A 16,393-nucleotide genomic window follows, 5' to 3' on the forward strand; every position below is an offset into this window, starting at 1 on the left:
CCACTTTTCTACATACAGCAAATTAAACCATGTAATTCCTGAAAAGGCGTGGAGAAGTTTCAAAGAAATATTTGAGAACATCTGCGAAAAACAACTATGACAACCATACAAATAAATGAATACACCAATTCCATTCAAGTTATGAAGATATTTTCCTTTAATTTATCCAAACATTTCACATTCATGAAGTCATTTATTTTAGAGCAAATCTAAGCTTATAATATTAAATTTAAAACAATACAATATTTACAAGACAGTTGACAGGGGAAACTTGCTGGTAGGAAAACAATACAAATATTGTATTTTTCTCTTCAACATCTGCCAGTAAAAATGGCAAGCAGCCTTGTCGCTCTTAACATCCTGGATAAACTGAACATAACAAGGAGCCCATAATGGGGAACGTGCTTTATCCTCAACATTCAGCTGTCTATAGCTTTAGACCCTCAACATTCTTCTTCAAGTTCAGCAGCTCCTTTTCCTGCCTTCTTTTCTCCAGCTTGAATGCTAATTTGTTAGCTTTCTTCTCTACTCTTCGTTCCTGTATAAGAGGATCCTCATGTTATTTATATCTTTAAACTAATAAAGACTACTTTCACAGGAGAAAACTCCTGAAATTTCCCCTCCACCAAATCTTTATAAATCTTGTATTTAAAAAACATATTTTACCTTGCGCTCCTCTTTTATAGCTTGCTTTCTTGCTCTTTTGTCTTCTTTGCTTTCATTTTTAGAACGTGGTTGAGTTGATACCTTGGGCAGATCGCTGCCATTAATCATCTGCATTCGTTCCACTTGCTTTGCTGTAAGCCCTTTCTTAGGTAAGACGTTGAGAGGTATTCCTGTTTTAGAAGATAGGTGGATTTGTTTGGGCTGAAATAAAAAGATGAAATGACACTAGAGTTATTTCCCATATCTTAAAAATAGCTCACTAATGACACTGCTGGTGCTATTCCTAATAGTGCTGTCAGCCACAAAGGGATAGCTACTTTGAGAAAATTTGTATACTCCTCTTCCCATATTGGACATTTCAAAAAGCTTAGGATACCAGGGCTTACCTTTGGCTGATATTTGATAAGCTGTGGATGGTTATATAAATTTGAGTATGTACCTAAAAAACAAAAGTCATGCACTAATTAAGTACACTTTCAGTTAAGCACTAAAATCCCACTATATTCCTGACCTTGGTGTTTTTGTGATGTGAAATAACATTGGAGTCTCTCTCAAACATTTTAAAATTATTTACAACTCATTAATAGAAATATTACTACTTCCTAATTCTTTTCACAACCCCCCCCCCAAATCATGCATCAATAAGTACACTTCTAGTTCAGCATATATTACTAAGGTCACTATATTGCTGACCTTGGTGTTTTTGTAGTACAAAATAACAATGGAGTCTCCCTCATAAATGTTTTTAAATTGTTTACAATTCAATAATAGAAAATATTACTCTTTCTAAGCCCTTTTCATAAGTTCCCTAAAAACTTACTACTAAAATAGATGTACTTTTTCAAAGCTGATGCACTTAATACTTTAAAATTACTATCACATTTATGGCAGTAGAGTAGGCACAAAGATACTTACTGCAAATGGATTCACAATCCCACTTCTCTTTGGCTTCTTCAAGGACTACAGTAATCATCTCTTCCTCCTCAGACTCATCAAGCTCATTCACTGGTAGGTCTTGATCCTCAAAGGGTTCAAGAGTATTCAATTTTACACAGCTTTTGGTTATGTTTTTAAAAATGAAGACAAAAGGAGACAGGAAATTCCTCGTTATTATATGTGACTAAAACAACTACAGAAACTCTCTAACAATTTTTTAAACCCACATATTCCTATGTCAGTGGGTTTTAGACATTTACTCTGCTGATAAGTGAGATCTATTGGCAAGTTTATATGGTTATGTATTAAACAAGATGGAGAAGACAGAATTTTTTAAAGCCTAAAAAAGTACTAGCCAATCCATCTCTCCTAAGTATTTATATCATTCGCTCCAAGTGTGTAGCTTCTTTTCCTGCTGTGGGATCTGCATATTTCAGAAATCATGGAACATTTGACCTTTCTGGCAGATTTAAACTCCTCATGAGTTTCTCTCAGAAAAAAGTCACCTTGATGCAGACACTGATTCACAACAAAATTCACTAGTCAGTTCTGCAAATCAACTGAGATTAAAACTATTATTCCTTTATAAGCCATGACTACCTGTTTTTCAGAATACTCAGCAACACCCAGCACTCCAGAAACATGAGAAGAAAGTGCATACGTAGAAGTAATTCTTCAGCCAAGGAGGCTAGAAGAACCACCCTACTCCCCGTTTTCCACTGACACTCAGTTATCCAACCATGACTCTTTTTAAAGTCAAGAATACAGAAAATGTGGTTCCCAGCATGCTCCCACTGTCATTTTTAGCTTTAGAATTCTTTATTTGGGGATGGGGAAGGAGGTACTGGGGACTAAACTCCGAGACACTCAACCACTGAGCCACATCCCTAGCCCTATTTTGTATTTGATTTAGAGACGAGGTCTCACTGAGTTGCTTAGCACATTGCTTTTGCTGATGCTGGCTTTGAACGAGATTCTCCTGCCTCAGCCTCTTGAGCCGCTGGAATTACAGGTGTACACTGCTGAGCCCAGCTGGCTTCAGAATTCTTAATATCAAAATGCAGGCAAAATTGACAAGCAATCTATGAGCCAAAGTTTATAAAAAATGTACTATTTCCTTACTAATGGAATCTGACAAGAATTTCACTGTAGCACTACAGATCTCATTTGGAGATGGGGGGGGCAGTTAACAGGGAAAGGAAAGTTTACTTACTTCTCTGCCTTCTCTTTATAGTAGTCATTCAAAACCTCCTGTAAGCGATTGCTATCTACTTGAACGGAACCTTCCAATTCAGCATTATCCAGAGCTCCAATCTCAACATCATCATATTGTTCATAAAACTTGAAATAGAAAAAACATACCATTAAAAATAAACAAATTCATTAACTCCAGTATTTAAATGTTGTATGTCAACATTATTTCTACTCATTATTTAAGAACTACTTTAAGATCATAACTACCATTAAAATATCTGCAGGGTTTTAGCACCATAATAGGATATAAAAGATATTTCAGATTTCAAGCCAGTATTCCAGATTCACATTTAGACTGAAAATAGGCTTCCAATTAAAATGAAAAGGAGTTACTCTACTGAGCTTAGAGAATAAAATGCTAGGCAGAGATCTTTACCTCAGAACATTTTAAAAACATCTTCAGGCCAGGCATGGTGGTGTGCATGCTTATAATCCTAGCAGCTGGGGAGGCTGACTCAAGAGGATCGTGAGTTCAAAGCCAGCCTCAGCAATGGCAAGGTGCTAAGCAACTCAGTGAGATCCTGTCTCTAAATCAAATACAAAATAGGACTGGGAATGTGGCTCAGTGGTTGAGTGCCCCTGAGTTCAATCCAGGGAACAAAAAAAAAAAAGGGACTGGGGTTGTGGCTCAGTGGAACCATTCCTTAACTCACTCATCATTTATTGGACAGTGAATGCCTACTGTATGCCAGATACCACATTAGGGCTAGGCATGTACCAGTGAGCAAATCACATAAGAATCTCTGCCCTTGGGAAACTAACATTGCAATGTGAGACAAATCTAGATACAATAAACAATAAATAAGCATGTTAAGAGAGATATGAGGTGGAGGAAAGTGCTACAGGACAGGAGGGTGAGACTAAAGATAGTAAAGATAGTCTAGAGAATAGGATTGGAAGCCCTGGAGAAAACTCATGATAGAAGAACCAAATTAAGTACACTACAATTCAGGCTTTGAAAGAAAGTCATAGCTTTTTTTCTCATTTTTTTTAGAAGTACAGTTACTAGAGAAAATACTAAAACATCTTTTATGGGGACCTCACCTTCTCAAACCTCTCATCATGTAAGGTCAGTTGTTCATTTCTCCTCATGACTGAGGAAGTCATAGAATACTCTGTAAACCGACTTTTTGTTTCCTCATCCCAGAACAAGTGCTTTTCCATGGGTGTAAGAGGTTTCCCAGGAGCAGCCATGTCATCATCTGACACCAGGCCTGCAGTGTCATAGTCATCGTCACTACCGCTCCCCTTCTCATCGTCCACATCTTCCCACTCGCTGCCATCTTCACTTTCACATTTCCTAAATTCCAAGAGTCATAAGTTAACTCATCAAATAACTTAATAACAGATCAATTCAACTTTACATAAGTAAAACAGGAGGGTGTTTCAGGAAGGGTTCTTATACAGATGGGAATAGAGGTGCTGGTGGGATAAGAAAAGCAATGAAGTGGCAGCCGATATTTGACTTTATTCCCACCAATATATAAAGAGCTGATGCTCAAACTAAATTATTTTCTGCTCTAACATAAAGATGTCTCAGATTAATACTCTTGAAGGTCTTTTCCTACTAAAACATGGTAGTCCTCTCACTGAAGGAGCCAGCTGTGTCATCTGTACTTTGAAACAATTCACACATACTGTATATCCATTAGCTCTTCTCCTGTTGGCTTATTAGCCTGAAGAATAAAGTCATCTTCAAGTAGGTTGTCTGGATTATCAAAATCAAAATCATCATCAAGAGCTGCAACAATGTCTGGATCAAAATCCAGTCGAGGTCCTAAAAGGAAAACAAAAATTGAGCAATAATTTCCAAGAAAGCACCATTCATCCACTTTATATAACCTGTGTATTCATAATATAATGTACCAGATTCTATTTAGTTAGTGAGGATAAAGGAATGATTTAAAACCTTAAGTTCAGTCCAGTTAAAAACAAGAGATGAAAAGCAAAATTCCTCTTCCAGTATCTATTGGGAAAAACACTCTTCCACTGTAGATGTATATTAATCTATTTAGCAACTCAAAGCTTTCACGTGCAGGAAGAAACTAGGCTTTAAAATTCACCTGCTAGAAGTAATTCAAATTAAGTATTTATACACTATTACACTTTTTCTCGAGATTTTAATAAATCTCAACCTGTTTCTTCAGTGATATTCTTCCATCTAATAAAAAAAACTATTAAGTTAGAGAAAACCTTTCAAGTTCAACCTTTTGATTCCACACAGCTTCCAACACTGTCTGATACATGGCTACTGCTTAACTTTTCAGCTGCATTTCTTTGCTTGGGGAAGAAGGGCTACAAGAGATTGAACTCAGGGGCTGTCAACCACTGAGACACACCCCCAGCCCTATTTTGTATTTGATTTAGAGACAGGTTCTCACTGAGTTGCTTAGCACCTCACTTTTGCTGAGGCTGGCTTTGAACTCAGACCTTCCTGCCTCAGTCTCCTGAGCCACTGGGATTACAGGTGTGCGCCACTCCACCAGGCTCAGCTGCATTTCTTACTAATCCTCACCCTTCCTTCTGGCATGCTAAAATGCACGCAGCTTCTGACATTCAGTCTTCTGTGTGGGATAAATTCTCCATCCCTCCATCCTTCTTCCAGTGGCTTTTATTAAGAAATCAACTGGGGGCTAGAGTGTTGCTCAGTGGTGAAGTGCTTGCCTCACATGCAACAGGCTCTGGGTTTGATTCCCAGCACCATGCAAATAAATTTTAAAAAAATTTTAAAAACAGATTAACCTAAACATCCTCTAGGCAGTCTCGCCTAACAACCTGAAGCTGGGTCTGGTACCCTTTGCCTCATCAGTATTTACCAATCTGATATTACTATAAGTTAGCAGTTATTATTTTTTATAACTGAAGTAAAGTCCTTGAAATCAGAGACCATGCTTTGTTCTGTTTAACCTAACACTCTAGCAACTTAAGTCTGAAGAAAAAAAAAAATCAATAAATCAATGCAAATGTTAAGTCAATAATTAAGGCAACTTGGGAGAAATTATCAAAACACAACTTGGATTTTTGTGTTTGTTCTAAACTACAATGTTGATGGTAAAAACTTTTTAAAAACCAGTTTCAGTGTACCTTGAATAGGTAGTAAATTAAAACTTATTTAAAATATTTATATACTCTTAGGAGAAATTGTGAAAAAGATTATTGTTCAAAATTATAGTATTGTTAATGAATGTGATACCGTCTTTGTAAAAGGCTAGGTGATTTAAAATTTCTCTATTAGACTGCCATAAACTTGAATTTCTCAGTGATCCCCTTCAATTGAAGAATTTGATGGCACAACACAAAAGGCTGCTGACCATATCTGTCCCTTCCTCATGATCTTTAACATGAATTACAGACACATCTCAATTGTTTTAATCCTATATTAAGGTTAGCAAAATCCTACATCATTACATTTCTGTTTGTAAAACACAAATTTATCCATTTGAAAACTTACAGAAATGAAACACACCTGAAACTGGAGCTGCTTTATTTAACAACCCAACATCTTCCTCAAAATCTGATGCAAACACAGATGAAGGCAACTTAATTCCAGTACTCTTAAAAAAGAAATTAGACAATTGTTAGGTTTACTTTCAAAATACTTTCCAACTACTATACTGAGTTGAAAAGTGTCCCCTCAAAATTTATGTCGACCCATTCCCCCAGACTGTGACCATATTTGAAATAAAGTCTTTCATGGTTTGATTACGGTCTGTTTTCTTTGAAACTCAGGTTAAAATGTATTCCCCATTATAAGGTATTAGAAGTGAGACCAGGTAGGAAGAGGTGATCAGAGCTCTGTTATTATGAATGAACTAATCCATTCATGTGACTACAGTGGGTCTGCTATAAAAGTCAGTTTGCTAGGTCACTCACATGTTCTCTGTGATGCCTTGACTCTCTGCCAGCAGGAAGGGCATCATCAGATGCAGACCCTCAACCTCGGCATGAGCCAAAATAAACCTTTTTTCCTTATAACTTATTCAAGACTGTGGGTGTTATTAATAGCAAAAGAAAATGCACTAAATCTTGTACAAGTAGTTAAGATGAGGTCATACTGAACTAGGGTGAGCTCTAGTCCACTGGCCAGTATGCCCTTAAAGAGGCCAGGAGAAGACAGACATATCAGGGAGAATGTGATGTGAAGATGGAGGCACACTGGAGTGAAACATCCATACACCAAGAAACTCTAAGGACAGATTGCCACCAACTTCTAGAAGCTACAAGTAAGGAAAGCAGGAGAATCCTCCCCCTGAGCCCCTAAGAAAGAACTGAACCTGCCAATAATTTGATTTCAGATTTCTGGCCTCCAGAACAAAGAAACAATAAATTTCTGTTAGGTCATATAGTATATGGTAATTGGTTATCACAAACTTAGGAAATGTCACAACTACATTTTGTAATCTCTCACCTGTGTGCCACTAACACATTTGGACATATAATTCTACCATCTAAAATGTGCATTTTAGTGAAAGAATAGAAGCTTAAAAGGGTAAAACATTATGTCTGCCTGAGACTGGTCACTGGGAGAGGTTTCAGGACTCAAATCCAGATCTTGTAACTCCACTTGCCTAAAGTTTCAAAACAAAATTAATCTTTTTCTCTTAAGACTAGAGAACATTTCATCTCTAGTTACAGCAAAGCCTTTCTTTGCATCAGCTGTCTTAAATCCTACAGTGGTCATAATCATTCCTCTCTGTCCCTGTGTCCCTTTGAACTCTTGCAGAGAATGACTTTACTCCCCTCCTTTAGGCACCATCCAATTTATGGACTAACCACGATGTAGACTGCCCCAACAGCTGCTCCATTAGTCCATCCCTAATCCAGCCTTCATACCTGTCTGATTAAACTCCCTTAGTATTTTCATAAATTTATAATAGGTTCTCAGTCTTCACTTTGTACTTAAGCTCCCAATTTTTCAAGGCCACATAAAATCAAGGCCTACCCCATATGTCCAAATTTCTTAGTATAAGATGACCACATAAATCAAGTCCAATCCCTCACTGTCATTTGATAATTCAAAATAATTTATTGAGCAGCAATATGCCTATCACTGTGACCCACAACACTGTATATACATACACAATACATAAATGCATGCACTATACACACACATATATTCTTAGGTTTTTTTAAACAGTACTCTTTGTGATTACTAGACAAAAAGTGGGGAAGGGCTCAGACTCAGTAAATTTAGTGAATTTAACCATGGGAGATTTCTTCAAATCTTGGAAATAGTCACATACATGATAAGAGTTTAGATAGTGATTACTTTCCCTTTTAGAAGAGTACAACTTTTTTTTTTGGTTGCAGTAGTTCCTATTCTGAGTTTGCCCAACTATTTTCTGTCAAAGCACCATCTTCATGAAAATCAAGACAAGCTCAAGCATTATTTCTGTAATGTCTTTTCTAATTACCTTACGTTGTTTCTAAGGTTTATTCAATATTCCTGGTGTTATGGTTTAGATGTGGTGTCCCCCAAAAGCTCATGTGAGAGACAATACAAGAGGTTAAGAGGAAAAATGATTGAGTTATATACTTGACCTAATCAGAGAATTAATCCCTAACAGGATTGACTGTTGACTAGATACAGGCTGAGTGTGGCTGGAGGAAGTGGTTCACTGGGGGCATGGCTAAGGGGTGTATAGTTTGTAACTAGGGTGAAGTCTCTGCTTTCAGATCATCATGTAAGCCGGTTCCCTCTGCCATACTCTTCCACCATGATGTCCTGCTTCACTTAAGCCACAAGGAATAGAACCAGCTGCCTATGGACTAAGACCTCTGAAACCATGAGCCCTCAAATAAACTCTTCCTCCCCTAAGATTGTTCTGGTTAGATCCTTTAGTCACAGCAGCAAAAAGCTAAAACATCTGGTCTATTCAGTTCTGGTTTGTCACAAATTAAAGTCATAAAAGTAGGTGGGACTAATTTCCTTTTTTTTGTACAGCACTATAGAATATCAATGGCACTTTTGTTTTTAAACATAATTCATTTGTCCTTATAAATACAACTGAAGTATCCATTCAATAGCCTTTTTCTATTAAAAAAAATCAATTAGTGATTTCTTTTACCTAAAATGAATTAAGGATTAAAAGCTTAATCCTTAATATGATTCAGCCAAAGGAATATTATATCTTTATTCAAAACTTTCTCCCCAGGAAAGATAAAGAAGTTGAACAACTATTAGGCCTCTCCTCTCCCTCAATGGAGTACAGAAGGAAGTCTCAAAAGTCCCTACTTCTGATATAACAGGCTTGGGAAAGAACAGAGAAATTGGTTCTACTATGATATCAACACAGTGGTGGAATGCAGGGCCTTACAAGAGCTATGTCCTAGTTTACAAATGGAACAGCTGCAGTCATTACCTCGTTCTCTGAATTGAATTCCTGAAACCTAACACTTTTAACTCTGCATAAGAGACAAGCTATGGACTAGAAGAGCTATGATCACATCTTTTCTGAGGAAAGAAGCACCACATCATGACAAGATTAGAAAACAAAAAACTGGGAATTGGTGCTCCCCCTTTTAATCTCTTCCTCTTGTCTATAATCCCAACGAAAATCTCCTTTATTTTAACTGCCAGGTAATATAAAAGTTTCCCACAGGAAAATTTACTCTACGCTAAAACAGAAGCACACAACATGGGCATCCTTAACATAAATGGAAGGGATGGAGGGGAATGAGCAGAACTTAAAATAGCACTAGTTTTATATAAACACATGCCTTCATTTCTACCTAAAAGATAAAAGTATTAAAATGGACTGCACTTTTGTTGGGAAGAGTAATAGGCATTTCATTAAAATCTATTTATGTTGTTTTCTCTTATGGTTAGCCTGCTGCTTTTACAAAAGGGTTGAAGATCTAAATAGTTCATAACAGTTATAGTCTATCTTGGAACAGTTTATGATCCTGAAATGGTTATTAATGTGAAGTTAGCTGCTTTTCCTCCATTGAAAAGTGCTGCCTCACATGACTCACCAATCAGAAGTCCTGAAACTGTCAAATGCTATGACTTTTACCACCTGCCACCAGAAGAGATGGCCTACTCTTCTCCTGATGATACAGGTATGTACATACATATACAATTTTAAGTGGAGACATGGCCTATCTGTGCTCTTCATATAGACAGCATTTTTTGCTGGAAACAGTTATCTTTTTTTTTAAAAAACAACCAGTCATTTCTTCACTCTTTCCCACATTCATGCTCTCATGCTTAAATTGCTGAAAAGGCTTACTGGAATTACTGAAGTTTCTTCTTTCTCATCTTTGCTGCTGTGGAAGGTACTAGCAGGAATAAGCTCTGAGGGCCCAGATGGTTCCTTCAGGTGCTGTAGGTAGTCATAGTCATCATCAAAGAATACACCATACTTCCTCTGTTCTGCTCGCCTTTCTTCATCATTTATCTTGGACAACAACAAAATGAAATTAGTACCCCTTATTTGGATAGGGCTCAGCAATACTATAAGCACAAATTCCTGACTAGGAGGCAGATGGCACATGAACGATGGCTTACAGGAATGAGACAAAGAATTCTTAACAAACTCAGGAAATGTAGCACTTCTAAACCAGATTCTACATAATATTAAAATGCAATGGAAACAAACCATTTGCAGTGGTGTATGCCTACAGCCCTGGATAGCTGAGAGAGTAAAGTGGATCCCTTGAACCCACAAGTTTAAGACCAGCCCAGGTAACATAGCAAGACCTTGATAAATAAAACAAATAGGAACAAAAACAATTCTTTCTACTAAACATTTTCATGTAACAATTCAAGCTAAGAAATAAATGCATACATCATGTATTTGGAAGGTTAGAAGAGTTATAGGCTTTGAAAAGAAAGTATAATTTTCTCAATGTACTGAAGAGCTAAAATATGGCTACTGTTCCCCAACACTTTCTTTTATGTCATCTACACTTAACAAGTATACTCTAACAAAATCAAATCATCCTTTACAAGGCTCCCTGACATTTTCCAAAGCTAATGCATGAGCTCAGATATTTTATATTTCATGAGATGAATGACCAGGAGGCAAAATGAAGTTTACAAAAAGACTATTCTAAATGGCAGATCTCAGGGAAGCAGAGGTTGAGCATATGGTTGGGTCCTAAATAACATCATGCAGAATTATAGCTGGTGGTTTAGTAAATGTTTATCATTACTTTATAGGAATTATTCATTTAAACATCTCAAATGAAGATGCTTTACCCTCCCAATCAAAATAAATACACATTATGCAAAAATTTAGCACATGTATTGAAAACTGAGTCACAGACTATTTCTCAGAAGACCAGTTATTTGAGAATCATCATTGGCCAGAAATTTATTAAAACTACTAGGAGAGAATGGAGTGTAGCTCAGTGGTAGAGTTCTTGCCTAGAATATGCAAGGCTGTGGTTAGATCCTCAGCACCATGAAAAACACAAGCAAATGCCCTAATAGTTTATAAATTCACTGGCTAAAGAACAGAAACTACCTTCTGTGTGGGTAACAAAACCCTCTGGGGTGCAGTCTCATCTGCTGCTAAAGGATCCCGTTGGCTGCGGTGGACCAAGTGAAAAGAGACAGCTTTCTTCTTCTCTATAAAGGGCTTTTTCTTCCTGTGAGGCTTCAAAGGAAGAGAATTAAGACAATTCATTAAAACAGGATCTAAAATAGTAAATAATACCTTAGACCTCACAGGGAGCTTCAATGAATTATGTGAAGGATCAATGGAGTTTTCAGATCTACAATTTTAGGGTAGGCAATGGCACCTGTGTGCTATAGAACCCATGACTTCTTTTAAAAAACATTATTAGTTGGGCACTTATTCTATGACAGACCTCCTTATGGGAGATGGGAATATAACAGTGGGAGTCAAATGTAAGGTTCCTGTTATTAGCAATCAAATCAACAAGATAATGATTTCAAGTGAAGAAAATTAAATATGGTGCTGTGCCAATGACTCAAGAGTCCCTTTAGACTGGATGCTATGGGGACCTTGCCCGTGACAGGATGAACCAGGATAGTGAGCCTGCCACAAGACAATCTGGAGTAGGGTGTTCCAGACAGGTAAACATCTCTCTATCAATCAGTAAAGAAAACCAGGACACAAACAGCGGCTTATGTTTAATAAGATTCATTTCCATCTCCAAACTTTTTTATTTTGCTATTCAACCTTGATTTTCCAAACAGAAACCAACTGAGTGACCTTCTTTATAAAGGCCCAACCTTACTCTCCCACAAGTTGTCTTTCCCCCAGAGTGAACAAGAAGATATATCTGCCACTCCTGGGCCTGCAGTGACCAGCAGCTCCCGCTCCGCCCAACCCCAGGAAGCAGGGGGTGCAGCGATCGGGTCAGGTGTCACAGGTTTTCTATGAACTGAAGCCGCGCTGAGGTGCAGGCCCCTAGGGTGCAAGGAAAGCCACCTCTCGGGACTACTCCTTCTGGGGAGAGTGCCCGGGGATGAGGGGGACGGCCCGTTTCGGATCACTGTGCGTCAAGCAGCCTCTGACATAATTCAGACCGAGGGAGCTGTAGCCACTGGCACTACCGAAACCAACCCGGCCTCGGCAAAACTACGGCGCCGGGTCGCCGAGACGAACGAGGCTCGCTCACCATACTGCAGCCGCGCGGCACTCACACCCAAACACAGCGGCCACCACACCCTCGAAATCCCGGGGGACGCCGCGGGCCGGCTCACGGGCCGGTCTCTAGGCCTAGACACACGTGCGACCACAGGTCCCGGGCGGTACGTCACGCAGCAGCCTGTGAAAACGGACCAATCACGAAGGAGCCGATGGGTCGCCGCCGGAAGTTACGTTCTTGGCGCCGTCTCAACTGTCGCGAGAGCTACGGGAGGTGGGGCTTGCTCGATTCCCGCCCCGGGGCGGGCGGCGCTTGTCAGAAGGAATTCTGGCACCGGGGAAAGGGGGGTTCGTGGGGTTGCTCTGTTGGGGTGCGTGAGGGGGTTGGTGCTTATGGTTGAGCTTCCCTTTGTAGCGTCCTCTACCCAGAGCAGGGCACATCTAGCATCCCTATTGACTGATGTCCCTTACCTAGTCCTTCCCAACCGTCGCAGACAAAAGCCCTGTACAGGTGCAGAAGAGAGGTGGCTAACCACCGGTCCCCCACCCCCCACAGGTCCTGAGCTATCAGGTTCCCTCCTTTCTAATGCGAGGGCCACAGTCGGTTGCCTAGCAACAGGGTCGGGCCTTGCTGTTGCAGGCAACCCCAGACTTGATCTGACCTCTGCCTTATGCTGTTCAATAAACTGCCTCCACCTATCCTGTTAACAAAACCTCCGAAAATGCTGACTGTAGAGGCATGGAAGTAATAAAATAATATATGAATCTCTGGCGTTTGCATATCTTACTGTGAAATTAGTTTTCTTCCAAGTCGTTCCTCAAAATGTTTTATCTTGGTTTAACCGAGTTAAGCCATAAGCATATCTTCTTGGGAAGATTTATGGCAGGTGCTGAAGCACTCTCAGCTTTTCTTGGACAAAATAAAATCTCCATCTAATTTCCATTGAAAGTTTTATCGGTAGTAACTGTCCTCAATTGTGTTTCCTCTTCCCAATTACTGGCATCTTCCCCATGTCTGAATTCTCTTGCAACGTGTCTATAATTAGGCCCAACATATTACCATTACAAATATTTGTGGAATATTATTTTTTCCATGCAGTAAAAATTATAGACAGGATAGGACTGCAAAACTTGCCTCGAGACAATACTTTGAAATAGATAATACATAGCACTCTGTGTGCTAGAGATTTATTAATATTTGTTAGAAATTAGAAAAATGATCCAGGAGGACAGGGTTTGTTTTGTTTCCATCTGTTTTATTTATTATTGTATCTAATATCTGGCACAAACACTCAATATTTAAGTGATTGATGGTCTAGCACTTTGCCTGAATTATTTCATCTCTTCCCCACCACAACACTGTGGGAGAGGTGTTACTATCTTCATCATCTTATTAATACTAAAAATGAAGCATTTTTTTAAAAAGATAAGTATATGCGATAAAAATGGGAGTTCATAATCCACTTGAATCAAATGTATGAAATATGATATGTCAAGAGCTTTGTAATGTTTTGAACAACTAATAATAATAAAAAAAGATAAACTAAGTGACTTTCTTAAGGTCACATGATTAGTAAATGGCAGATCAGTGCTTTAGGCCTAAGGAAACTTCCTGGAGCTTGGCATCCTAATCGCACTACTTGTTGTCTCCTACCCCAAATAACATTATGCTTATTTTACATATTTGTTGGTCTAATACAAACACTAAATACGGCTGCTATTTTGTATTCATTACGCCATTCAATTCCTTCATCAAGTCTGCATGTACAATAAATTAACATTAAGCCAATGAGTCTGACATTCAGAGAATTGAATTTGCTTCCCTGAGGTCACAAAGTGGAAAAACCTATAGGTGTAGTTCATCTGGCTGCCTTGGGAAAGTAATTCCTTACCCATATTTTTCACTGCCTCCTGAAGGCAGTAACCAGCACATTCTGTTGATTCTGCCTTATGACTATCCAAATGTACCACTTCATTACCCATTTTATTACATTTATCATTGTTAAGACTATAATCACATTACTTACCTGTATTCTTTCTACCCTATAGTTTCAGGATAAAGTCAATCTCTTTTTCATGGTAACCAAGACTTTTTTTTTATCATCTAATCTCCAGCCATCAGCTTCACATAATACCTCCTTATTCTGCCAAATACCTCTGTGATCCAGCTCTGTGAAACTATTTGCACTTCCCAAATGCATAAGAGAGATGGACTCTTTTCTGCCATCTCAAAGGCTCTTCCATTCCTCTGCCACTCTTCTTCAAATCATAGTTTAGCCATATCTTCTCTCCCACTGAACTTTAGGCTGGAGTGCCCCAAGTGGATAGCAAGGGAGTTTCTGAAAGGGATTGCCCCAAACTGTTCTGAAGTGGGTTCAGCGGGGATTCCAAAGAAAGAAGCACTGCATGCCAGAGTGATGAGTCCAAAACATTTATCAAGAACTTGTATACAGAGGGCTTCAGTGACAGCAAATATGTTCTACATAGGTATGTTCACGACAAGGCAGTGGATTATGGAGTTTATATGGGGATTTAAGGTATTTGGTTCAGGGCCAGGGCTAGTTTCTATGTGTTCAGCAACATATTTTGATCTTTCAGCGTTTCAGCAATAACCTACACAGCTTTATCAGTGCTTGGGAATGTTCAAGGCCCCGGCTTGGGATCAAGCCTGTAGGGAAAGAAAAACATGCAGCTGGCCAGGTCACAGAACGGTCAAGGTACTCTGTGTTTCTGTCAGGATATAGAAAGAAAATGGCAGGGTCTGGGGAAATTTTTACCTTGCCTGCCTGTAGGAAATTTTCCTATTTCCTTTAAAAACTCGGCCTGTCCCAAATGCTCTCACTGTATTCTGTGATTACACTACTCAGCTCTATTACACTAAATTGCAAATCCTCATTTTCTTCTGTGTCCACAATCAGACTGTAATAATCTACTTGAAAGCAAGGATATTTGTCTCACTAACTGTGTAGTAAACGTTCAAAACTAATTGTGCTGTTCACAGCCCTTTACATATATTTATCATGAAATCCTTATAACAGGATTTAAGCAGATATACTGTTGTTATCTTTTTTTTATAAAGCAGATTGGTGATTGAGGAACAGAAAATTAAGTGAAGTTTGCCCCAGAGCACAAAGATAGTAGGTTCTGAAACCAGAATAAGAACTCAGGTGTAGCTTGAGGATCATATCCTTAACCATGACAATGAGCCCTATTAAAAAAAAAAAAATTCCAAAATACCAAATACCCAACACTTGGTGTGTTCTCAGCTTCAGAGAGTTTTCTGAGTGCTGTCTTAACATATAAAAATGCTATTTTTTTTAACCAGTAAAAATACTCATAACTGAAATATTATTGTAATGATATTAAATCCAACGCATATTTCTCCTACCCTCTTATTAGCGTGTTGTAATTAATAGTATCTATTTTTAAGACTCTCTGGTTTCATCTACGCTTTGAAAAAATCTTTTTCACAGGAAACTAACACACCCATTGAAATTGTTTACCATACTACCCCCATTTAGAAAGACCCTTTCAGTGGTCCTTCTACCTAGGGGACCATTTTCCATCAGCAACACTCAAGGATTCCTGAGCACCAGGAAACCAATGTACACAAACATAGAGAAAAATTGTATAGGAATAGCCAAACTAAATAGGCCCTGAAGCAGTAACTTTACAAGTTATAAATTATATGTTTGGCAATATTAATAGTGCTTACAGAGGTACATAACTTATAAAAAGGAAAAATGCATCAAGATGGATATACCAAGATGTTCCCTGTAGCACTGCTTGTAATAGAGAAAAATAAAACAATTAAAAGCCCATTAGTAAGGAATTCATTGAAAAAAAAATACAAACCATTCATACAGTGGGCCTCTGTAAAGCTGTTGAGGCAGATTGACAGGGACAGACGCTTCTGAAGTCAGAAGGAAAGCAGGTTGCAGAACTCCATGGTAGATGGCATATTTAGTCGAAAA

At 38.5% G+C, this 16,393-nt stretch overlaps 1 protein-coding gene and 1 long non-coding RNA gene across 2 annotated transcripts in view; one reads left to right on the top strand and one right to left on the bottom strand.

The window, feature by feature from the left end:
- Nucleotides 1–133: 133 nt before the first annotated feature.
- Ltv1 (LTV1 ribosome biogenesis factor) lies at nucleotides 134–12,613 on the bottom strand. Its single transcript, XM_005334845.5, has 11 exons — nucleotides 12,451–12,613; nucleotides 11,328–11,459; nucleotides 10,089–10,256; nucleotides 6,323–6,410; nucleotides 4,495–4,633; nucleotides 3,901–4,156; nucleotides 2,816–2,943; nucleotides 1,582–1,721; nucleotides 1,053–1,105; nucleotides 667–867; nucleotides 134–538 (listed from the first exon to the last, which is right to left on the bottom strand). The coding sequence occupies exons 1-11, from the start codon at nucleotides 12,451–12,453 to the stop codon at nucleotides 428–430; spliced, it is 1,419 nt and encodes a 472-aa protein (XP_005334902.2). The 5' UTR covers nucleotides 12,454–12,613; the 3' UTR covers nucleotides 134–427.
- A 2,185-nt stretch (nucleotides 12,614–14,798) lies between these two features.
- The window catches only part of LOC120889154 (uncharacterized), a 30,859-nt gene continuing 29,264 nt past the window's right edge, over nucleotides 14,799–16,393 (top strand). Inside the window, exon 1 of the long non-coding RNA XR_013424806.1 lies at nucleotides 14,799–14,906. This is a non-coding gene — a long non-coding RNA (uncharacterized LOC120889154). The remainder of the gene's footprint in view (nucleotides 14,907–16,393) is intronic.

Source organism: Ictidomys tridecemlineatus, chromosome 8 (assembly GCF_052094955.1).
Source record: "Ictidomys tridecemlineatus isolate mIctTri1 chromosome 8, mIctTri1.hap1, whole genome shotgun sequence".
Classification (NCBI taxonomy): domain Eukaryota; kingdom Metazoa; phylum Chordata; class Mammalia; order Rodentia; family Sciuridae; genus Ictidomys; species Ictidomys tridecemlineatus.

Excerpts from the sequence above, each read along its gene's own strand:
- Ltv1 (XM_005334845.5), bottom strand. Across the intron at positions 6,411-10,088 it reads AAGAAACTTCAGTAATTCCA|AGTACTGGAATTAAGTTGCC; the intron begins GTAAGCCTTTTC and ends TTCTTTTTTAAG. Across the intron at positions 1,106-1,581 it reads GGATTGTGAATCCATTTGCA|GTACATACTCAAATTTATAT; the intron begins GTAAGTATCTTT and ends TTTGTTTTTTAG.